The 25,618-nt window shown below is 38.3% G+C and overlaps 1 protein-coding gene across 2 annotated transcripts; it reads right to left on the bottom strand.

The window, feature by feature from the left end:
- Positions 1–2,516: 2,516 nt before the first annotated feature.
- On the bottom strand, positions 2,517–25,274 carry LOC121298379 (cationic amino acid transporter 2-like). 2 transcript variants are annotated; one of them, XM_041225499.1, is made up of 12 exons: positions 24,870–25,274; positions 16,257–16,648; positions 13,116–13,271; positions 12,434–12,599; positions 11,950–12,086; positions 10,732–10,954; positions 9,498–9,637; positions 7,282–7,384; positions 5,700–5,908; positions 4,933–5,099; positions 4,391–4,499; positions 2,517–3,377 (listed from the first exon to the last, which is right to left on the bottom strand). In XM_041225499.1, the coding sequence occupies exons 2-12, from the start codon at positions 16,630–16,632 to the stop codon at positions 3,199–3,201; spliced, it is 1,965 nt and encodes a 654-aa protein (XP_041081433.1). In that variant the 5' UTR covers positions 16,633–16,648; positions 24,870–25,274; the 3' UTR covers positions 2,517–3,198. The 2 variants fall into 2 exon arrangements, with proteins under 2 accessions (XP_041081433.1, XP_041081425.1); XM_041225491.1 differs by lacking the exon at positions 9,498–9,637 and adding an exon at positions 9,138–9,274.
- Positions 25,275–25,618: the final 344 nt, after the last annotated feature.

Below are 25,618 nucleotides of genomic sequence, written 5' to 3'. Positions count from 1 at the left end.
TTCTAAAAGGTATTGACACGACCCAAGGGACAAAGGACCAGGGGTCACAAATGGAGTTAGATAAAGGGGCATTCAGAACAGAAAATAGGAGACACTTTTTTACACAGAGAATTGTGAGGGTCTGGAATCAACTCCCCAGTAATGTTGTTGAAGCTGACACCCTGGGATCCTTCAAGAAGCTGCTTGATGAGATTTTGGGATCAATAAGCTACTAACAACCAAACGAGCAAGATGGGCCGAATGGCCTCCTCTCGTTTGTAAACTTTCTTATGTTCTTATGTTCTTATGAGTATGCGACCCATAACATATTGTTTGTAGTCATGAGTTAGAAATGTCCATGTAACACCTCAGCACCCTGACAGGGCAGAGTGTGTTATGTCTTTGATCTTCTTTAGAAGTGAAAGGGGGCGGATAAAATGCCTCCAATTCCATCGACTGGTTCAGGTGAAACTGCAAAACAACCTTAGGCAGAAAAGCTGTTGTTAGTGTGCAAAGTAAACTTATCACCACCACTGGCAAAACGCAAACAGGAACCCTCTATCGAGAGGGCCTGTAAACGCACTGACACGTTTTGCTGATGTGACAGCTAGAAGAAACGCAGTCTTTAAGGACAAGAATTTAGGGTCCACTGAGGGCAAAGGTTCGAAGGAAGCCTTCATGAGAGCCTCTAGAACTAAGTCCAGGCGTGCGCGCAAAGTGGCCAATTCTTATGCGAGGACAGAGGCCTATGAGGGGTCGGACACCAAAGTGTTCACAAGCCCTTAGAAGGGAGGAGGTCCGGTGCAAAACTGGAGGAAGTAACCAGAGTGGACGGTTGCAAGCAACCACGCGTTGGTGGTGCATTGCTTCCATTCCAAAAGGTGGTGCTAATTGAGCGGGTGCAGGGCCTGTGGCCGGAGCCCGTGAGGGTTGCAGCTGCTCTTGCTGAGCCTGCTGGGCTGTGTTCGGCTGGCGGTGCCTCTGTTGAGGAAGTTGCTGGGGTCTCTGCTGGGCACTGCCCGCTGCTGCCGAGGGTTGGTTAATGGGGTACAGCCTACCTGCCCCAAGTGGAGCACCCACTGGGACAGTGCACACAGTAATTTACACAATACTAGTCCAGAGATGAGGGAGTAGGTAGTACCCAAAGGCCAGAGTGGGTGCAGAGGGACCTGCCAGACTAACAACAGTAGGGCTAACACGTCCTCAACTGGCGAGTGCCTATGCTTTTTAGGCTTCTTGGTCTTGGGCTCAGTGGAGTGGGGCATAGACCGGGCACTACAGCCCGCAGAAGGCCCATGAGAGGGGCTCCTCAAGAGTGTCAACAAAGGTCTCAGCGAGCCAGAAAAGGTGGAACGACCTTAAGCACAGTCATCCCTCTTACCATGGGTCCTCGCAAAAGGTGTGGTCTGCCACCATCCACTGGAGTCGTGCAGAGCCCAGGCACTGGAAGCACATATTGTAGACACCCTCTGGAAGGTTAAAAGATTAAATGAACCAGCGTTATACACCGAGGTGTTATGCTCAGGGGAGTACACAGGGTGCTATGTACCACACCAAGCACAGAGTAATGCTTCAGAGCTATGTATGGGAGTTCTATGCACCGGGTTAATGCCAGAGGCACCACTGAGCACGGGGGCACGGGTGAGTGTATGGAGCACTATGCACGAAGTGCTGTGTACCACCGAATAAAGCCCAAGGTGCTATGCTATGTAGCTGGTTAATGTGCTGTGTTACACACTGTAGCTGAAAGACAACAGTAAAGCAGATTTTAAGACACACAAAAAATTAATACTCAGTCTGGCACAACACGCAAACATGGGCCAGGAACCGAAACAATAAATAATCTGTCAAAAGACCAATTAGAACAAATGTGTTTTTTTTTTTTGTTTGTTTTTTTTTAAACAAAACTGGAAACAGCAGCTGCTGCTCCTCAACAATCCGCACTAAAAACACACAGCCGTGTGATTCAGTTCAAACTACAATCAATACAGAAAAAGAACTAGTGTTACATCCAAAGGAAGATGCGAGCCGGCTTCCGAAGTGAATTACGCAAGGTAATAACTTGCCAAACAGTCTTGAAGAGAAAGAAATTCTCACGAAAACAGCAAGTGGAGACATGTCTGATCAGGTTGGAGCAAGGAATCAAACAGCAAAGGTTTTGTTCTACAATGCAACAGATATGTAGTCACAGCGGGCCAATCAGGCAGCTTTTTAAATATGTGCTCAGGTCATGTGACATAAGGGTAATTTCCCAACTAGTAATGGTTGACATTTCGAGATTGAAAGGGAACAAATATTACAACTCTATAAAAATGAAGATATACAATATAAAATACACTTCTGTGACCAAAAACACCTATCCATTTTTAAAACAATGTTATGTATTGGTGTTTTGTTTTCTATAACTACCTTTCTGCATTCAGAAAAGTATGACCTGTTTGTGTTTCTGTAAATCATCTCATATAAGTAACAGAGCAACATATATTGTTATAAATAAAAATAATTAATTATAGATAATGTGTTTTTTTCTATGTTTGGTTACCATAAATTCATTTCCACAAAAAAAAGTTTCAGTATGCATGCAGTACTGTATTTTTTCAGCCACTTGGATTTTGGTTTTACTTGGTACACATTACAAGACTTATTACAATGTGTACCACCAAAGCACATAACCACACTTTTGTTAAGTTCTTCTGGACAAGTCTTGTTTTTAAATGATTACAAATATTAACAATTGTTTATAACCAAAGCTGTTTACCCTCAATTTTCCAATGATTCCAACTATGATTTCACCTTTCGACAAAACAGAGACCCAGTCCCAGCAACAATTTATTGGCAAAGATCCCAATACACCTGCACTTGGTTACACTATTTCTTGCTTTAGTTTTTCATACACACTTACACAGAAGTAATCGGTCAGGGATGTCCTCCATTTTCTACTGAAGTTTTATTCTTGGCTGTTTTGTTTTTTTTCTGAAGGCCTGTATTGTCCTGGGTCGATCCTGATCCACTGAACTTCAGCACTCTGACATGAAAGTTTGCCGCCCGATTCAGGGACACATGGAAAAAACTACAAAAATGTGCAGAACGTATGTAAATATAGGTTTAAAAAATGTCTGCTAAAAGCAGACGAACACTGACAGTTCATGTTCTGCCCAGGTGTACTGCTGGTAACAGAAGATACAGTCTCAGGGCTGTGACTCAGCTGGCTGCTCAGGCTTAACATTGACTTGTTTTTTCATGGATAGTGAACTGGTTGTTCTCATCTGCATTGCCACCGTCCTCTCCTCCCTCAGTCGAGTTCTTATTTGCCATTTCTCTGTGCACTGAATCATCGTCTTCGTTCCGTTGGCCTTCCAAACTGTGCCTGATACCATAGCCAAAGTAAATCAGGAAGCCTTGAAACAAGCGCAGTATAGGAATGTTAAATGGACACAAATGCATACAAGTACCTGCACAGGATGCTAAAACCAGTTGTAACTACTAAACCTGTGATCTAACTAATACTAAAAGGATTTCAGACTGGATGGATTTAGTTTTCACCACATAAGGCTAGAGAAAACAAATATCCATAGACCTTGCAGTGGCACAAATCGGAGTAAAATAGATCCCTAGAAATAATTACAGATGTGCATTTATCGCTGGTGACAAAAAATAGTAATGCAATAGTAATTTAAGTAGTCCAAAATGAGTGCTGATCAAGGTCTGTGAAACCAGCCTTTGGTATTGTGGTGATCCTGTTTAACATTTTCCAGTTCTCATTACAAGGTGTACAAATTACCACTGTACAAATGACGTTAAGACCTAAACAAGCTTAATATTAATACAGTCATGGCAATTGTGTGAGGTTGGATGTGATGCTTTTGCTTATTGATCATCTTGCTGTATGGAAGAATGAGCTATGAGCATTTAACAAAATTGACTAGTGGTCAGTAAATAAACTGTATCCAACAGTATAAATATACACAATTTGGAGAATAAATGCTTTTAATATACGTATATTTCAATATTTTAATGTTATTTGGTTTTAAAATACACTAGCGTTCCATTTACTGTGGCAGTGAAAATATGTTACAAATTTTACCTGTGTTTGTTTAAAAAAAAAACTAATTAACTATCCTCTGTGGTGAAAATGATTAACTATCATCTTTGTTGAAAACTATTCAAAGTGAAACCACTTTAAGTAATAATGTTGTTGAGATATGTGTATATGCATGTGTTTTTTTTTTGTGTTGTTCAACATGTCCCAGATACTAAAAACAGCTGAATGCTTTCCTTTTAAGCGATAATGTACTGGTAAATATTTTATTAAAGCGAGTTCCAGTATAAATTCAGGATTAGAATTTCATTCATTGTGGTTATTCTGCTAAAGGAACATGTTAAAATACAAAATTGAAGGAACTGTACTTACCAACAGCCATCCAAACTGCAAAGCGGATCCAGGTGTCCCCACTTAGCTGAACCATCAGGTAAACATTGACAAAGACACTCACAACTGGTAAAAATGGCAACATGGGAACCTAAAAAACAACACAGACATACTTAGGTCACAATAATTAGACAGCACTGGATGTAAATACAACAGTCCTTTATGTGTTTCCCCAACAGGCTGGCTTATTAAAACAAGGTTTTAAGATAAGGAAATTTGGGAATTATTTTTGTATACATTTATTTTGTCCATATCATTAAAAAGAGACCCCAGACAGGTTCTACATTAATGTATCAGGTGCTAGGGAATGTCATCATTCTGTGGAAGTAGCTTTCTTTATCTGTTTGACATACTGGTGAGAGACCACGGTTTTTCTCATACATTGTAAAGCACTGCGATGGGATTCTATTTATATCATAGTATATTGTATTTAAAATGTAGAAAATGGAAATGCCTATCAGTTAGAAGTCTGCTCCAGTGAAGTTGTAATTGATCTGCACAATTACCACGTTTCATGCACCTACCATGAAAGACACTTTTTTGCGAGTCTGAGGTTGCCTCCAGACAATGAGGAGACACACAATAAACACCATGAGACACACAGCAAGCAGGCCGAGGATCCATGACTCCATGGCGAGCACAGCTTCCCCCTTATACGTGGTGAGAGTGCTCACAATACATACTACGAAAACTGGAGAAATAAAAGTTAACACCAATTGTTAAAAAAATAACTGACTTCTCAGAATATCAACAATCTATCTGACTGACAAGATGCCTCTTTGTAGTGCCTTTGGATTTGGACTGGTGACGAGTAGGTTTAAAAAACCACATTCGATTTACAGTCCCTGGTGCTGGTTTTAGTCAAGCAAGTTATGGCAGGGAACTAGGAATGAAACTCCACTTTCACTTTGGCCAAATGAGCCTGGGAAATATAACGTCTATGTCAAGTAACTAGAACGGAACAGTAGCTCCTGAACTCAGGGCCCTTAACATAGACTACATCAAAAAGTTAAAAGAAAAAACAAAAACACACCGTTTGTATAGGAAACAATGAAATATATAACCAAAATGTACTCTGAAGTGACTTGCTATTTAGGACACTACTGTTACCTTGACTCTAACAGGTTAGGAATATGTTTTCCTAAACTAAGAGTAGAGACAAAATAGTAGTACTAAAATTAAATTAGTAAATTCATCTTTATTAAAAGTCCTTTCTCAGCAGCCTTTCGTACTGACTAAGAGTTGACATTTTCGCAACATGCTTCCATACTGTACACACATTGCTACATACTTATGATGCTGACAGCGATGTTCACCACAGAGGAGGACTGCTCTGTCGGCAGCATGGACGGGCTGAGCACTGACTGCAGAGTAAATCCTTCTTTAAGCATGGCTAGTTGGGATTCTGACTCAGCCAATTCTGTTTTGCCATCTTCTGAAGTGAGATTCTCTTTCTCGAGATTGCAGCTAGGCTTTTCACAAGATACATCAGGCTGATACCTATTAATAATAATAATAATAATAATAATAATAATAATAATAATAATAATAATAATAAAAACTGAGTGCAAGAGGCTGGAAAAAAGACTTTTTAGTCAGTGTCAAGAAATGGACTGGACCACACTGAATAGCTTTTAGATCCAAAAGCTATTCAGTCGCTTATAGAAATTCCTTATGAGTTGCTTCATACTAAGTCAGCCATCGTTCTATACAGCGACGCTTTTAGTATAAAAAAAAAAAAAAAAAAAAAAAAAAGGAATATCGGACTTATATTCTAATACAAAACTCTTATCTTGCCAGGCACCCAAAAGAGTAAAATTGTGTTTAACACATCATCCATTGACTTACCTGATGAACAATGATCTCACTAGCCAGGCAAAAAAAATTGTGAGCATTTACGGGGAAAAAAAACACACAAAAAAGTATACAATGTTAAATCTCTGTATTAATATTTGAACACTAAAACGCAGTAACTGGTTTCCCGATTGACTGAGACAAATTGGTGAAGCTATTGCAATCATCATTTTAGTTCCTACTTAGGAGTAGATACACTAAAACAATTGCTAAGCCACAGTCCCTAAATTGCTGCAATTTTACTATATGACCACAAGGTAGCATATGCATTTAACTTTCAAAGGTCACTATAGAACACCACACATATTTCCCTGTATAATATCACTTTGTATGTACCTATTAAGCTACCCTAATTGAAAACTGGTATATTTTGAACTTTTATAAGATCAATTTTAATTTTATAGCTTTTAATCTTCCTTGCAAGATGTGGTTTTATTCAAATGCCCAAATGGTGTGAAACCAGGAAATACCTCTCAGAACTAAACTAAAATATACTTTTCAAAATTGTGTCAATATAAACATGATTCTTAAATGGCAATTGTAGAGTTTGCAAAACTTATTCTGAAGACTTGATTCAGAACTTAAGTTTCCAAAGATTTAGTTGTCTTTTTTATGCTTCTTTATAACAACATTTTACAAGCCATCAATGAAGCATTTCCCTTTTTTCTTAGATGAAAAAGCTGATTGGGTTCATTTTAATGATCTAAATACTGGTGGATCTAATACCTTTATTGTATTTAGTGATGTTAATAAGGGGACTAAAAAATGTGTTAAAATACCTGAAGGTGTCAGTATTTACATCTGACATGTTTATGATCATTAAAATGACATTGTTGTGTTTAGTTAGCAACCGTTGTTTGAGAATCATTTTCCAACATAGTGATTGACAGTACAGACAGTCGAGATTGCATGATTTCACTGAATAATCCAAAGGAAGAGAGTGCTTCATTCTCATTCACTAAAGGGAAACATGTTAATTGATTTGCTTTATTCATTAACACTTATTATTTATAACTTACCTGAGGATGAGCACACAGGCTGCTACCAGGGAATAAGCCAAAAGGGTTCCAATAGACATCATGTCAACAAGTGCTTTCAGGTCAAACAGGAATGCCATTACAGCTGTCAAGTGCAAGGGAAACAGACTGGTCAATAGATCAGGGTTTTGCCCCAGATTTATTAAGCACATGTCAGCACTGACATCCAAGCAAACCAGAGAATAACTCATGGGTACCTCAAAAAGTACAGAAAATCACAACTACCCCCTACCAAAAAAACCAAAAAGAAAGCTTATTGATAAATAATGACCTTACTTTTGTCATGCATGAATGTGTTTTAAGATTAAATAATGTATTGCACATTTTTTTTTGGCATTTTGGTTATTTCACGGGGCATGAGCTGGGGGTGTAAGGATAGGGCAGAAGAAGCAGAAAGGAGCAGTTAGCAGGACAGGCTAGAAAGGGCGAGGCCCTGACTCTAGTAGCAGACCAGCGGAGCTGGACATGGAAACAGGATAGAAAGTGGTCGCTAACTGAGGGTAACGATGCCGACATAACCCAGGGACAGAGGACCCAGCAATCGAAACAGGATAGAAAGACGGTCACTGACTGAGGGCGATGATGCTGACACATCCCAGGCAGAGGACCCAGCAACCGAAACAGGATAGAAAGATGGTCACTGACTGAGGACGGTGATGCCGACACAATCCAGGGGCAAAGGACCCAGCAACCGAAAACACGCACGAGGGTTATGACTCGGGGAGCCGCTCCTCGGGGGGAAGTCGGTCCCGGTAGACTGGGACACGAAAGGAGATAGAGAGAGGTACCCAGCAACTGAGATTTCTGTAAAGGGGCACTCATTAGACCCCCAATTGGCCGAGACTTCACGCTGCCTGGGACCTGAAATAAGGACAAGGCATAGAGGTTAGTATGGGACTCAAGCACGGAGTAGCCATGTCCCGAATTAAAGCAGAGTACAGAACAGACCCTCGAGTGAGGTAAGAGAAGTGCAAGAGCTGTGAAAGGACAGAGTGTGGCCAGGGGTCCACTCTGACCCACATGGTGAGAACCCCACTGAAGGTGGATGCCTAGCCCTGAGGTCAGGGAAGTGATGATCACTTGCCCCTCAGAGACGACCGATGCGAAGGCATGTATGAAAAGGTGGAGGAGGGGAGGAGGAGGAAAACGAAACACTAGACAGCGAAGGTGCAAGTGATCAGGGCTTAAATAGAAAATAGGTACTAATTGACACGAAATTGGAAACCCCCAGCTCCATGCCCCCAAAACTATGCTTGCTAACATTTAAAAAAATAAAAAATAAAAACATTATACAGTGAAACATTATAAGTGAAATGCATGGTAACAACCGAGGCTCAACTTACAGGATCTGGCATTATTAAGAAGGGTTGTTTGAAGAAGATCTATAATGCAGTGTATCACAGAATTATTATACTTTGATTTTTAAAGCAGAATCAAGCACCACCGTAAGTAGGTATGCTTGGTTTTACCAATAAAAGAAATCTGAAGAACTGACTCGTTTCACATACAATTAATTTAAGGCTACTGAACCGATTTCACATGTTACTTTTGCATTTATGCTGGTAGATTTTTAGCTGCTACAGTACTTCTTTTCAAGCAGTGCAATTTTAAAGCTTGAATGCTGCTTCAATGGTAAAAAAGCAACTCACCGGTTTGTGAGCCTTTGTATTGAAACCAAGCGTACGTACTCATTGTCATAAATTATTTACCGCCTTACGGGAAAAATAAATAAGAATTTCTAGCTGCATGCACACTGCACAAAGCTGACTTTCCCGGCCAGATCCTTGCATGCAAAGGGTCTTGTTGCAGATGGAACCTGAATATACTCTGGGGCTTACCAGCGGTGGAACCTGCTGCCAATGTGGCAGCGACTGGCGTCTGACGTTTGCTCACTTTGGAAAGAAATCTGAATAGTAAGCCATCTCGTGCCATGGCAAAGAGAACGCGGGGCAAGGGGAACATGGAACCCAACAGGCTAGAACAGAAGATTCACAGTTCAAATGCATACATCTACAACAAACACTTCTCCTACTGTACATCTCAGCAAATGTGAAACTAACATAGTAAGCTATCTAGAAAACTAAACAGATACCTACAAAAAGGTTTCTCGTTGTCCTTCTTCAGTTTCACATTTACTCCCATTGAATAGAAGCTAAACCAGATTTTTCAATATTCCAACACTCCCTCAGAACTCTCACCTGCGATGGCACTGGAGGCCTTTGTTGCAATTACTGGGGTCTTTGTCTCAAGATTGATTTGGGCTAACACTTTGAAAAGCACCCCATCCTCTGCCATAGCATAGATAACACGAGGCATTGGGAAAATGGAACCGAGCAGACTGGGTGAAGAGCAGAGACATGCAAATGTGGCAAAAGTTAGAGGCAAACTTACATAACTTGCAAGGTGGTAGTATAGAGAATGAAAAGCAAGGAACATCACTGCGTTTTTGTTTGGCTACATTGTTTGGGACAAAATAATCTACATGGTCACACTACATGTTGTATTAAGGTTGAGGAGGGGTTAAATATAAATAAATATAGATGCTTATTCATGTGCATATCTAACCATGTATTATGAATTCATACATAATTCGATTTAAAATTACTACCACTTTTTTCTTTTTTTTTTTATAAAAAAAAACTGTTACAAACATGTAGCCAAAGAAAAAAAAGAAAAGAAAATGTGCTTGCTTCAAACCAGTTAGCAGTACCATCACCTTTTCCATAAACATTTAAGGAACCCAGAACTGCTGTCTATCCGTTTGAAAACTTAAGGTTTTCTATTACCTCCTATCAAATTTTATAAAAAAAAATAATAAATAAATCAATTATAAAAATAAAAAGGAACTAACCCCAAACATGTCTACCATGCATCACACACAGGCTTTGAAATGAACCCAGTATATAAATGTACACTAAATACTGGATTGCACAGACAGTAACAGTATCAACTCTTATTTGTACTGTAGCTGACCAATTACTGAAACATGACAGTACAGAACTACACATTTAGTGGACATCAAATATGTTTATAAAACAATAAGAAACCTATTGTTTAATCCTCAAATAAACATTGTGTTACTAGCATTCTAAATTAAAATAAATAAATAAATAAAAAAAAAACATTTGTCAGCTTTTTTTTTTCTTTATCACACCAAAAAATAGTTTGAACAGTAGTAGCAGAACTTGTAATGGCCAAACTTGGACAACAAAGATTGTTACCTTGGTAATGTTTATGGTGTAATTTTCTTAATGCTTGTTTTTGTTTTTCGAATCTGAATTTTAAAAATCACAATATAGTTCCACTATTGCCATAACCCCATTCCAATATGTCACAAAGCATAATAAATGTAAAAGAACATTCCCTCAACTCTATGATGCTTACAGATACAGTACATGTGAATCCAGTAAGAGGTGGAAGTGATGTCCTCACCTGGTTGACAAAGCACAAAGGGATCCCACTGCCACCACAAACTTTGCAGGACCCCAGCCAACATACTCGAAAGCAACAGGGAGAGGGCTCTTCTCGTCCAGGAGGTAGTACGGTATCATAAGGGTCAGTGCTGCAGAGACCCCGAAGTAGGCCAGGAAGCAGACAAGCAGGGAGGTGACAATCCCAATAGGAATCGCTTTTTGAGGGTTCTTCACCTCTTCACCTGAAATTATATCATGGGAGGAACTCGGTCCGCTTTAACTCCTCAGGCCTCACACAAACTGAATGGATGTTTTTTCTTGGTGCTAAGGAGACCTAGAATGAGACAACCTATGTGGCTTCTAGGTTCCAGTACCAAAAAAACCTACTACACGATTTATAATAAAAATAGCAAAATCTATTTAAATGGATACAGGGACTAAGGAAGAGGAACATTTCTTATCTACTAACTTCATGGTCGGCAAAATCACACACACAGAAACATTACATATTAAAAATCAAATTGCTCAGAGAAAAACAGACTAGATCTAAATAAATATCCAATACTATATAAATAATAAAAACATTCCATTGTATTGCCCTCTCCAACCAGTAAGACTACACGACTCAAAGTTTTAGTATTCTTCTGATGTTAGCAGTACACCACTTTGAATAAACTGTATTATGCAGCTAGGACAATATCCAGCATTATATTATAAATTTCCCTACATATCAAGTAAAACACTACTTTTATATAGTGCTTCAGCATATCAAAGTGCTTTACAAAGCCAGTGGAGTGCAGCAAATTGAAGGTAAACCCAGAAGCCATTATGCACTTAGCAACATCTCACACACAGCTGTGAACATGTTATCTTAAAATGTTCTTGTCTTTAAAATGTCCTTCAATTTCTGCAGTACAATAGCAGCGCAGCACATACAGTACAAATACTGTAAATTAAAAAGCTAATGCGTCCCATACACTGATCTGCCAAGTAAATGTGGGAACAGTGCAAATGTCTGTCTGCAAACATTTTAAATGAAAAGCTGCTGATTGTTTTAAACAAACATTTCAAACATTTTACATGGCTTGTATGTTTATAAATGAACGTGGAACTAGAAAAGCAAGCTACTTCTACAGTTGTGTGGAGACCCACACTATGCAGTGTATTCTTGAAGTGACACAGATGTGCTTGTTAGTGTTCAGCCTGTTATCAAAGCTCTCGCTTTCACAGAACTGACCTGTTGTTGCAATGCAGTCAAAACCAACAAAGGCGTAGAAGCAGGTAGCAGCTCCAGCCAGCGTTCCTTCAAAACCAAAGGGCATGAAACCACCAACACCATATGCACTGGTGACATTATCTGCCAACGACAGGTTTCTAAGAGAAAAAGAATTGAGATGCACAAGTGTTAAACAGTAAAAAAAAAAAAAAAAAATCCTGTCACACTTTCAAATTAAAATGTACCGCATATTAGGGTTTTACAGGAAAAATACAGTTTGTGATTGATAATGTTTTGTTTTATTTTATTTTTATGTGTGGTACTACCAGTTTAGTAAGGCACAATTAGTAGCAGTTTGTAACAAATGTATATTGTACTGATGCAAATATCTACAGTAGATGTCCAGATATGTAGACATATGAATCGACATACTGTTTAGGTCTTGCAAGCTGGTGTACTAGAGATTCAATGTATGCACCAAGAATATTTTTTAGATTTTATTTACCTTGTCACTGCAGTAAAATTGATGAGAGCACTTTCTGTTATTTTCCAGTTCTCTGAATCTCCTTTCACAAAACCAGCGATAATGACAAACACAAGAACTAGCACATTGACAGCTGTGAATACTTTGTTGACCGAAGCAGACTCCTTCACACCAAAAGACAGCAGACCTTCAGAATATTGAAGGAAGAAAAAAAAGTATATACACAAATAATCTTTTACAAGATAATACAAACCATAAACTGTAGTTTATCCAACTACAGTCTGATTTGGCTGGGATTCTTAGCAGTGTTTGGTTAAATCTAGATTGATGGAGCTGTCAGGTGAGTATATGATCATTTTGTAGTTTTTCCATATAACTGTAGAAAGTAACGTCATTGTGTCTGGTAAAGAATAGACTTGTATACTGTATAAATAAGTAAGTTAAAAGCAGCTTGCACCAGCAATCAATCACCCAGCTTCACTTCTTGTCTTCTACTCTAAACACTACAGGCCAAATATTGTAAAAACAAATATACTTATATTCTGTAATAATGCATTCCAGACCTTCCACTTGTTGATAAATTCATGGCTTTGGATGAAACGATTTCCACTGGACAACCCTGGTATGAGTTGTTCTACCCTGGTGTATAAGTATTGTGGTTGTATAAATTATAAAAGAAAAAAAATAAATGTTATTTTCTTACCTGATAGTAACAGTATTAGACACACTGCAAAGAAATCTGGATATTCGGCTAGCCCAGGAGAGCTCATTTGGAAGTAGGTGCTAAAGAACCGACCAATTTGCTTCCCCAGGAGTTCATCAAAAGTCCCACTCCAAGCTCTCGCTACACTTGAAGTACCTTTAAAATAACAAGAGATATTCATAGCCTTCATTTACAAACCTGTCAAAATCCGGGTGACAGGAGCACAGAATCCTGCTAAATTTGCCAGCTAATGAACAGCAGGAGTTGAATGCTAGTGAGTTAATGAGCTCTTCCCAAATGGACCCTCTTATTAAATTTCCTTCTCCCCACTTTCTAGCAGCCCCACACCCTCTGCACTACCTCCATAGTTTGAATTCTATAGCAAAAGTGAAAATTACACCTGTGCCTTCTGCCAGTTCTGTTGTCAATTCAACGCTTGTCTTCTTTCTATTCCTTATATATATATATATATATATATATATATATATATATATATATATATATATATATATATTTTTTTTTTTTTTTTTTGATAGGACAATTAAAAGATAGGACAAGTTTCAGTTAGCTTATAGTCAGTGAGTTAATAGTCACTGTGCAGGCTCCCGTGTTTATTTCTGGAAAAAAAAAAAAACTTTTTTGAGAGGAAACCTCTGGTGGTCCCGTCAGAGAGAGATGGCCCCCATTCCAGGCATACTAACGATACTATGTTGGACATAAGATATATCTTGAGCAAAGATATATCAGGGAGTAGAACGAACACAAGATTCCACTGCAGTGGAAGGCCTGTTGACACTGACTGTTGCATCTATGGAAGGAATACCTAATATGTGTAAATCACGAAATCTTTAGATAGATATTTTAAGACCATGAAATGAACAGGGATCAGAAGGGTTGGAGGGGTTGCTACAGGAAAGATAGCGGGACAGAGAAGAATAAGGACAAAGGGGGAAGTTGAGCTTACAGAGCTGCACGAATTGCCCTTGGCAGAGCTGGTCTGTTTTGGAAATTAGTAAGAAGAGGAGATAGTGAGATTCAATAACTAGAGTGTATTGCAGAAGCAAAGGCCAAGAGAGGGAAAAAGAGGGAGATGGAGAGGAGATAGTGAATTCAGAATATCGGAAAAAAACAAAAGCGGCAGCAAGGCAAAGAGATTACATGACTAGATCATCGAAAGTAAAGAAACAACCTTAGCAGAGATTGTGACCTTGTGATTAGCTGAAAGAGAATAATCAGTGGTAATTGGTGGACAGAAGGTGGGACACTTTGCCATCCCACAGAGAAGGCGGCGGACAGTGGGAATTGGGGATACACGGGTTAGGCAATATTGGTATTGAATGCCTGCTAGCTAAGTTTTGAGGGTTCTCAAGGAGAGTTGTAGTTTGTCTTTTGCGTGCACAAGAAAGGAAATAATAAAATCCTGATTAACAGAAGTAAGAAAAATTCGATTTTGTTGCAGAAGGTTGAGAAGGTGAACTGCCAGTTGCGTTGAAGGAGCGGGCAGATCTTTACGCTCTGCAAGAAGCTTTTCTCAGCAAGCATTTCTTTCCACTGGAATGCAGGGGGTATGAAATTGTCGTAGAACAGAGAAAGGTCATTCCAGTGCGGCAGGAGGGAAGTCCACATCCTGATGTCTTTCTGTGCTTCCTAGAAAGTCTGGAGATGAGGTAGGAAATTAATTTGCAAATTGTGATGATTTTGTAGCACCTGGGTCAAGAGGGAAATGCTGATGGGAGTGGAAGTGATGAGGAGGGATGATTGTTATTTGGAGAAAAGTGGGCAGATGGAAAGGGAGTGAGCGTCACCACAGAGGCTGCACATGTGCAAGAACTGGCACTGACTAGATGAGCAACATGCAGAACTTAACACCAAAATAGAAATAAAATAAATATAATTAACATAACTAAACTGAAGAGTTTCACTCTTGGGACATGGGAGACCTCTAGTGGCAGAAACCGGTAACTGCTTGACTAACAAGTGAGCTTGTGGCTTCAGTTGTGAGTTTATGGCTAGTGCTAAAAGAGAAAAAGAATATTGCTGAATGAATTGCCTGGGTCAAGGGCAGCAGATTGCATAGGGAGCATTATAATATAAAACAAAAATTACATTAACGTGAAATATTGGTAGCTATGAAAAAATTGGGAGCTGCAGTGCTAGTGAGCGAGGCGAAAGCAATGATAGAGTGTAATCAATGGAGTCGTGATAATAATGTAAATACAGAACACTGCTGTGGAACACAGAGCAGGGCCGTTCCTATCTCCTTTCTTACGACCAAAGCACGGAAAAGATGGAACAATGTAAGTGAAAGCCTGGCAATGCATAGGGAAACTCACATGAAAATAGAGAGGATAATAATAGCTTTGACGAGAGCGTGCTGCAAGCACCGGTGCGTGATCTGCAGAGAAATATACCTACAGCAAACAGCTTTTGAAGGAGCCAAGTAGCTTATCTCAGCATCAGCTTTTCTTCCAGAGATGCTGCTGTCATGGCATATGCAGTCGAGAAACCCACAGCACGGGAGGGATAATAGCTTCAAAAGCCAGCATGCACGACCAGTGGGAGCATGCTGCAGCAGCAACACACATCAGAGAAAGAAAAGAGAGGCGAGTAGAGATTTCAAATCTAAATTGATCAGATTTACAGGATTAAATCGGAGTCTTGCAGGGCTGTGTAAAGATACATGACCGAAAACAGACAGCCCATTCGGGAATGCCTTTGTGAATTCAGAGCAAGACAGCTTTGTCCAGCAGTATCGAGGGTAGAATGTTGAGCGGCGTTTGTCAGCTATGCTGCGACAGGAAAACAAAAAATGCAAGACAGAGAGCAAGTGCATAGATTGCGGATTAAATAGGGGTTCAGCAGATGTTATTGGTAGGAAGGAAATAGGGGGAGGAGCTCATGCCTCCCAAACACCCCATGGTTACAAACGTGTCACAAAAAAAATCATTGAAATGCACAACACTTATAATTGTATTGTTATTTTGTGAACTACTACTACTGCTTCTGCTGAGACCACCAAATGTATTTCACTAGAAACCAAGACATCCCTACAACCTATGAAATCAGGGACCCATGATCCTATTTCAGTTTGCACCACCCCTCCTAACCAATAACCACCAGAACTCTGCCCTAAGACCTTACCTATCACATATGACAGGATTAGGTTCCACCCGGTGATAAAAGCCCACAGCTCCCCGACAGTTACATAACTGTAGAGGTATGCAGAGCCTGTTTTTGGCACGCGGGCACCAAACTCTGCGTAACAGAGTCCTGCCATGACTGATGCAAGTGCAGCGATCAGGAAGGAGACGATGATGCTGGGCCCAGAGTTCCCCTTGGCCACTTCTCCAGCCAGCACGTACACCCCCGCCCCCAGGGTGCTCCCCACACCCAGGGCGATCAGGTCGATAGTGGACAGGCAGCGGCACAGCTTGGAATCCTCCAGACTGTCCACGTTCACGATCTTCCGCCGAATCAAACATCGTGCAAATGACAGCACAGACCCACAGCGCAACATGTTGGGCTACTAAAAGCTGCAATGAAAAGAAAAGATTGTTCTTATTTCAAAATGGCCTTTGCTCGACTGAAATGACACACTTAGATCTGTCTGGTTTTCAGGGATGTTTAATTGCACCCAGTTTTACAACTTGGCGAGTCATTTAAACACAAGGTAAAAACAAAACCAGATTCTGTTAAGTTTCTTTCAGTTCTCTGTTCAACCCGACCTTGGACGACAGTATACTATAACTAGTATTTTGCTGGAAAAAAAAAAAAAAACCCAAACAGCAATTAAAAGCTATACTACGATGAAAAAAAAAAATAAATCTATGTTTTGCTGAACCTTTTAAAGAGTGTCTGTAGTTCAACGTACTGAAAGCCACTTGACCATTCATCAAAAATACTGTTACAACACAGCCATACACTGTAAACCAGAGAGTTTCAGCCTTTTTTAAACTGTACCCCTTCTATCAGGAGGTTTCAGCCCAAGTACCCCTTTACAATGTTTACTCTTTGAATGGTACCACAATTGCAAGAATAATCTCATTAACAGATAATTTTTTTCCACATTTACTTAATATATAATTTTTTGTCACCACAGTTTGGGTCTGACAGAATATCAAACAATAATTCTTAAAATCAAAAGACAGTATTTGGGAATGTCTTCGAAAACACACATATTTGCTTTTTATTTGGAAAAGTTACGATAAATAATCCATAATAGGCTGCACTGTAAATGTTTATCACGTTACCATTTACAACCCATCTCAGCATAACTATGTGTGTCATTTAAAATGTTTAAGGGGATATTTCATTATTAAATAATTGTCCTAATGTGATTTCTGAAATAATGTTAATATCTTAACGAACAGCGCTTCTTACGACTATTTATTTTGTTTGCGTGGGAATTTAAAAGCAAATCTGTGCTAATTACCATTATCAAGAGTTCATTTGCACTTGGAAAAAGAGGATTTTAATTAACAAAACAGTATATAGCTCACCTTGAAACAGACATTTAACAGACCGCATTTGTGACAGGACCAGGGTTAATTTCTTACTGACTACCTCAATAGCTAAATATTTGTAGTTATGAAAATAATTTAGCCTTTTCTATACTTGTGGTTACAATGTATTCACTTATTTTAACCATTTGTAACTTATGGAATGTTTGTTATGTTGCTAAAATGATATACCGTTATTTGCTCCCAGTGTAATGTTACTACCAAGAAATGATCAATGCAACTGTAGCTCTGGATACATACATTATATGACAGCTGACACCTACTGTAGATTTTATTTGAATTATACAACTGAAATCTTGGTACAGAAAAGGGTATATCAGATATTACGATAAAGTTTCATTAGGTGATTGCGGATTTGCAGTGCATCCTTAGCTTTTAACAACTGTGTCTTATCCACACGAGCGAAGAACAGGCGTCAAGGACACACGGCAATGTACTAGGAATGTGATCGAGATCATTGACGTGGATTTTGCCTAAACGTATTTCGTAATGTTGTCAGAGACTCCCCCCCCCCCCCCCCCCCCCCCCCCCCCCCACATACACACACACACACAGACACTATGTACAATGTACACTTACACCTTCACACATTTGTATGCATATAATACAGTAAGTGTTCGGTGGCTACTTCTAATCATGTTGAGTTTATCATGGAGGCAAGCAAAGTGTACCAGAGAAAATGCATGATTAGAGGAATTCACTGAACAACTAATTATAAACAAATTGTGCTTTGGGTTGGGGAGTTCTATCGTAATTTTAAAAGCTTAATAAATATATACTGAAGTGTTACATACACGGTATACATGTATAATAACTAACAACTACAAACAGCAATGGCCTTGAAACTTATGTATTTATAGCCTACAATCGTACATGCTAAAATACATACAAAAGTAGATGTCATCATAAGAAAATTACATTTCAACCAGTATACATAAATGTCTTATGGTATTTTTTTCACCAAATAAAGATTGCAAAATGCTCATTAAAAGAGTTAAAGAATGTATAATAACTGGCAAAACATACCCCCTGAATGAGGATCAATTACTAATGCGTTTATATATCTATATTAATCTGTGCCGTTCGATTTTTATCCACAAACCAGATAATCATAAATCAGCATTTTATATGTGAAGTGTTCTAAGTAAATGTACATTCTGCATGACAAAATACACAATTTTAAATGAAGTTTACAAATTATACACAACATAGATAGTCCCATTATTTTTTATTTCCATTTGGCTGCTGCTCGCTGGTGGGAGAGCCGTCTCCCTGTAGGCTAGCAGTTTCCATAACAGCAAATTAAGCTTCCATTCATTTTTCTTAAACTCGTTAACATGAATTTTGATTAACGAGTTCCCCTTATCTAGTCATTCGAGACAGGAAGTAATGTAGGTGACCTGCGACAAGCTTTTTAACGAGAAATTTGTTCATTTAAGACATAAATTTCAAAGTATTAACGGATTGATTTAATTAACAAATTTCATTTGAAAATCACTTGCTACTAAAGCTCTTGTTACTATACAAAGAGTTTGATACAACAACACTTTTTTTAAATTGCTGCCACTGGTGTCAGGACCAGAACTATGCTTATTAATGGGAATTATGTTATTTGTGCTCAGCGTTACTGTGACTTCCCATTGTTCTGAGGTCACATACAGTTTACGTTACAACTCTCTGTGCTACATTTTTCATATTGGTTAAATATATTGAACACAGTAATATTGCATATATTTGATTTCTGATATGTATTAAACTGTCATGATGTTCCATCCCAATTACGGGTAGTTTAATGGAATGCTAAAGGGTTTAAGAATCCTGTTAAAAGGGATAAAATATTAACTTCATTATCTAGGTAGCACTGTGATACAGCCCTTATTCAAGAGTCACATCTTACAGAAAGTGAGATTCTCAAACTCAAGAGACGGTGGGTGGGTAATGAGTGTAGCGTGATGCGTGTAGAGTGTATCCATGATGAGTATGCATGACAAATACTCTCAGTTCATATGCCACAACTGTCAGGCACATTGCTTTGTGCAGGAGAATGTTGCTACTGAGATTTTTTTGTAGCTCTGAATTTTCAGTACCTGACTGTATTTTTGTTACTCACTTGCTTGAAAGTATGTAAATGTCAAGAAGCAAAATAATGATTTTTTTTTTTTTCTTAAAATAAAGTGGTTACACCCATTCAAGCACTGCTGACAGGTGAACATATATTGATTATTGGATAAAGGCGTCTGCTAAATGTCTACAATAATAATAATAATAATAATAATAATAATAATAATAATAATAATAATAATAATAATAATAGAGATTGCAGACACCTTTGCTGCTCTAAATCAGGCTGCCAGACTGAAAACACCTCAGTTCCTTTCATCTTTACTTTGATTGACATGTGGCAAACAAAGGAACTGAGTGAGTGATTGTTGGAGCAGGCAGATAGCTTATCTTGAAAGGCTAAGAAACCTCCAGTGTCTCTAGGTGAGCAACATCACTCCTTATAATCATGGAAAAAAAAGTTTGCTAAACACTCCCATGCAATAATCAATTAAAAAGTGAGATTCTCAAACTCAAGAGGTGGTGGATGGGTAATGTTTATCATTCATCGTATACATCTAAAGCTAGAGGGGTTTTTAATATTAATAAAAGCGTCCTCTACTTTAGTTTCCTTAATTGCATTCACCTATTCAGGGAGGGCAGTGTGGGTTCTGTGCTCAATGGGGGTGGAGTAGTAGCAGTGAAGGTGACTGGACACCAAAGGGAAACATAGGAAACTTGCAACACATGGTGGGCTGATATTTCAGTTAGAAATCACATTCTTTCCAGAACCTACTAAACTGGCTGGGGCAATACAAGCACAGAATACAGTGGAGATTAGCATCCCTGACCCATAATGTAGATACAGTATTTGTTATACTCCAGTCTCACATCTTATAACACTTTCACCCTGGATTCTTACTGGAATACTTTAAATTGATGTATCTTTCTACAGCATAAACAATATGAGCTGCTGAGAATTCAGCTTGCTATTTGGCTTATAAAGCAACACGCATTTGGCAGGCAGGTTTCAAGTCTGTACGTGTGCTTTGAATAATTTTGGATAAAAACCATGTCTATATACTGAGCATCAAAAGAAACAAAGAAACTTATATTTGGATAAAATTCACTAGATGTGACTGACAAATGACAAAGTTTTAGAGCAGGTGAAGTGACTTTTTATTGTGCTGATTAGCAACTGAAGATGCTGCAAAATGATCTGTAAATATTGGGCAGGTGTTGTGACTCTTGTTCTCCCAGTTCGTGGCCTGTCATTCAGTACATTTACATGACAAAAGTTAAACTGAATCAGAAAACGGATTCTTAAAACTTTTCTGTGTTTATATGATTAACGATAGAAAATCTAATTAGAATTCAACTGTATAAATGGATTAAAGTTTTCGGAAAACGCAGGATATTTTTCGCAATGTAAAGTACTGCAGTAGCCTAAGTACAATTTGAAGACTGGACATTTCTGCAACAGAACGGAGACCAATCCAATATAGTGCTTTATCGAGGTGTCAGGTCTTAAATTCAAAGACTACTGTCCCATACCTCTATTCAGATTCCCTGCAATGTGCAAAAAGCCTTTCCAACAGCTCATCCTGTTCTATATTACCAGTTTCTTTTACAGACATTTTTTTTTTTTTTTTTTTTTTTTTAATTCTCATGCCATTTTAAACCTGGAAAACATTTGCTGCTTCAGTATGGGTATTAACAAATACATACATAAATGTATTACTTTATCCCTAACTAGACAATGGATGAATGCAGACTGACTACAGATTATTATTTTTTCTGTTTTCTGTGCAAGAATGAAGGACAAAATTTGCACATGTGCAGTACGCTATCTGAATAAGTACATGATATACATTTTGTTAGTTTTCAGAATTTAAATTGGAAATTTCTAGGTGCTGTTTTCCGAAAACTGACTTTCGGAATATTCATACATTTCCCGAAAACTATGTTTACATGAATTTTGATATTGAAAAAAAGTTTTCCGAAAAATATCGGAATTCTTATGTGCATGTAAAATGCACTGATTGACAGAGTAGGTCTGGTTATACCGTCTCGCCAAGTTTGAAATTGCTGGCTGTTGGCACCCAAGACGGCGAGCCACAGTACGCAGCCCTAGTCCAGCCTCCAACATGCCCATTGCACGAAGGCGCTGCTCTCTTGATAGACGTGGCATATTGTTTTTTTTTCTGTGATTTTCTTCATTGCTTTTATTCAAGCTTGCAATTCAACAGCTGAAATCAATCCTTATCCAGTGTCCAATAAACTGTCTCACTAATTAAGGGTGATTAAGAGCATATGCTTCAGTCATAGTCACTCAAATGTGTCATGGTCAAGGATGAATGATCGAGTGATTAAAAGGAAACCAAAAACATTTAGTCAGTGTCCATCATTTATATACCTTTTTTTCCCCACTTTTACTCACTAGTCCAATGACTGGCATAGTAAAACTTGTGGGTTATTGTTTTTATAGTTGTAATTATGCCCCCATGAACAATCTGCAATGTGTGCAATACAAAAACTACTCAAAATATGTATAAAGGACAAACATTAAACAAAGTAGGTCAAAGCCAGTGGGGTAGAGACGGACACACACACTTTGCTGGTTGTAGCACGTGCTTTCTGCAGATTGCTTCACAAATTAACTGACCTCTGGTGAGGGTTCCTAAACTACCTTTGGGGCATGAAACAAACTGAACAATCAAGAGACCAGTCTGATTCTGATAAAAGTAGAGTACAGGAAGAATGTATTAGAGACAGGACATTTTTATTTTGTTTTAAATTTAAGAATCACAGAGGAAACCCCACTGTGGGATACTGCATTTATTTATCAACTAAAAAAAAACAAAAAACAAAAAACAACAACAACTGTCATAGCTTCAAAATGTACAGGCAGGAAAAAACAAAAAATAACCACCAGAAATTCACTAGCTGGGTGATCAAAGCAATGGTGTACATTTTGTTTAATAGGGTTTTTACAGTATTTTAATGAGAGTTCAACAGTTAGGGGGTTGAACTTATGGACCTCTGGCTCCCATCCAGGAAATTTGCCAGACCAACTATTAGGAAACCTAGATTTTGAGACCTGTACATTTGAACTACTGATGTATTAAAAGAGAAATATACTGCAATATAATACAAATATGTCAAGGTAATTGTAATGCTTTAAAACTTTAACTCAACAAGCTATGACATTAACATACATTGGCCCTTAAACACAGTGCATTACCACCACAATAAAAGTTGCAATAAAAGTTAAGTTTCTTTAGAATCATAATGACTGAGAGTGAAGACAGTGGTTGCTCTGTGGGTAAATCCAGGAGTACAGCCACAGACACCTGACACACTACTGCCTGTTAGGCAGGGCGCGTTCCCAAGCATGACACAGGAAAGCCTTAGGCTCTGACTAAAAGAATTTAGATATGAAATTGTACTTCTGGGTGCATTCTTAGAGCACTTATTCTTACCTTATCCCAGCAGTTCTTACAGCTGATTGGTAACTTCACACTGAGGCAAAGATAATGACTTTGATTCTGGTATAGCAAGCAAACTTGTTAAATTTGCAGACGACACAAAAAATAATAGGAGTGGCAAACACCATTGCAGCAGCATCTATAATAAATAATCCTAAAATAACATGATCCTTTAGACCACTCCAGCAGCAGAACAAACACATTATTGAGCTGGTCCTCCCACATGGTCATGTTCTGGCATAAAACAGTTAGGCAGCAGTCCCCACTTATAAATGCTAGCAATCACCAGTACTGAGTATGTCTAATAAATGGTGTGCTACCTATGTTTCTTTCTAGCTGTTGATGGGAAAATAACAACAACAACAATCTCATCTACTGTACATCAAGAACATAAAAACATTATCCCTAAAGGCTATAAATAAAACATTCACTGTACCCTTAAATCCATGTGAAACGGAACAGAAAAAAACCCAAAACATCCCCTTAGAATATGCATGCAGGAAATGTCATATCAGATAGACTATACTAAACGTGAAGTAAAATTTCTGTATGCACCCTTAATCTCTCTAGACTGAAACAATATAGCCGTGAAATTGTTAATTTCTACTCATAAGCAATTTAAAAACAAATACAGTTGTGTATCAACTATAAAGATACTATACAGACTCCCACCAAATACAACTAATCTGATATGTCAAAAAGCTTGATTCCCATCTTGGCTAGTCTATTTTTTATAGTGATCATCACTCTATGAGCAAATTAGTACATTCTGTATTTCTATACAGGACTACCCGAGACTTTAAACAAAAATATACATTCATAGAACCTTCACTAACATTACAGTATTAAAGAAAAACTTCATCCTTACATACTGTAACAGACAGTTTGTTACATACTGATTTTTCCATTAAATTACACTTGTATTAGCCTACTATACCCCCACAAGATGCATGGGTATAATTAAATCGACAGCAAAAAAAAAAAAAAATAATAATTTTACACAGTATATTTAAATTCTGCTAGTACATATCTCACATAAAATAAACAGATACAGGTTTGTTTTATCATTTGATAAATATGTAATATGTTTCTGTTTTCATTTTCTGAAATTGTTTAAATAACACTTGATTGAATACTCTTTACAACATTTGAGTAGCATGTTAATAAGCTGACAATAATGGAGTGAGATAAACCTTTGAAAGATCACTTATAAAGGAGCCGGGGTTCCAGTCTGTTTCTCTAAATCTATAAAAATGTTTATAAATAAAAATAATATGACCATAGCATGTTCCTACTGCTCCTCTGTTCCCCATATACAGTGACAGAAAGCAAGAGTGAATCAGTTCAGAGTTTAGGAGAATTAGAGGTTTGTTCGTTTGGAAACATGTTTCTCGATAAACTCATCCTCCGAGGCAGACGTTCGTAAAACTCAGAACCAACAATGTGTGCAAGGGTTACTAATTGTTGGGTGTGATTTGGATGAGCAACAGTAATAATTAATTCAAGTCACCGACATGCACATGTAATAAAATATTGTATGAGGTTATAGGTGCATAATAAAATGTTCAAAATACATGGCTTATTTTATTATTTCTTTTTTTTTATCAAAAGCAAAATGATACTCCATATTTGTGAAGCTAATGCTGTTAGCTTAATGCTGAAAAAAACATGCATGTACATAGTACAACAAACGTTATAGTACTTACCACACAAGCTGATGACTGGTAAAAAAATGACAACTCTCTTCTATGGTGAATATATTTTTTTCTTGTATCTTGGACTCTGTATGTGTCTCAAATTTACAGACTTCTAGGACACTATAGCAACATATACAAAATATGTATGCATCACAGACACGCAGCAGAGAGCAACAGAAAGTGAAGACCCAGCTACTATCTGCTGACACACACAACACTACTTTGAATCCTCCGTTCATTCTAGCCAGCACAATTCTCTCTCTCTCTCTCTTTCAATATATATATACATATCTCTTAGCCCATAGGCTTAAGGACAGGGTGGATAATGACCAATACTACCTCTCTGCACAGCTGCGATACTGACAGTGAGGACTGTTCAGAGTATCCTGGCTTTGACTCTTGCTCACTGGGAGGCAAAAGTGTGCCAGAAAAGCTTAGTCCTTAGTCTGGTCCTCAACACTCAGCTGAAAACAAGCATGCCTCAATTAACATGGCCTTGTATATACACTAATCTCTAACACTCATGCACACACAAAGTCCCAGCTGCCGAAGTGCTTACTGACCACTGATAAATGGTTAGGCAACAGGCATCAACAAATATTGGAGCAGACACTGCTGTTTATCTAGTGTAGGCTGGTACAGCAGCTAAATGCACAGAAGCTGAGTTGTCGAGAAGGAGGTGGAGGCAAAAGGCTAACAATTTAACAGGGATGATCATTTCGCAATATTCCATTAGCCGGATCACCAGGTTACCTAAA

The sequence above is a fragment of the Polyodon spathula genome, chromosome 2 (assembly GCF_017654505.1).
Source record: "Polyodon spathula isolate WHYD16114869_AA chromosome 2, ASM1765450v1, whole genome shotgun sequence".
Taxonomy (NCBI): Eukaryota; Metazoa; Chordata; class Actinopteri; order Acipenseriformes; family Polyodontidae; genus Polyodon; species Polyodon spathula.
This window is presented reverse-complemented; position numbering and strand designations above follow the sequence as displayed.

Excerpts from the sequence above, each read along its gene's own strand:
- LOC121298379 (XM_041225499.1), bottom strand. The coding sequence starts at position 16,632 with ATGTTGCGCTGTGGGTCTGTGCTGTCATTTGCACGATGTTTGATTCGG. Across the intron at positions 12,087-12,433 it reads AATTTTACTGCAGTGACAAG|AAACCTGTCGTTGGCAGATA; the intron begins GTAAATAAAATC and ends TTTTTCTCTTAG. Across the intron at positions 5,100-5,699 it reads CATCGCTGTCAGCATCATAA|TTTTCGTAGTATGTATTGTG; the intron begins GTATGTAGCAAT and ends TTATTTCTCCAG.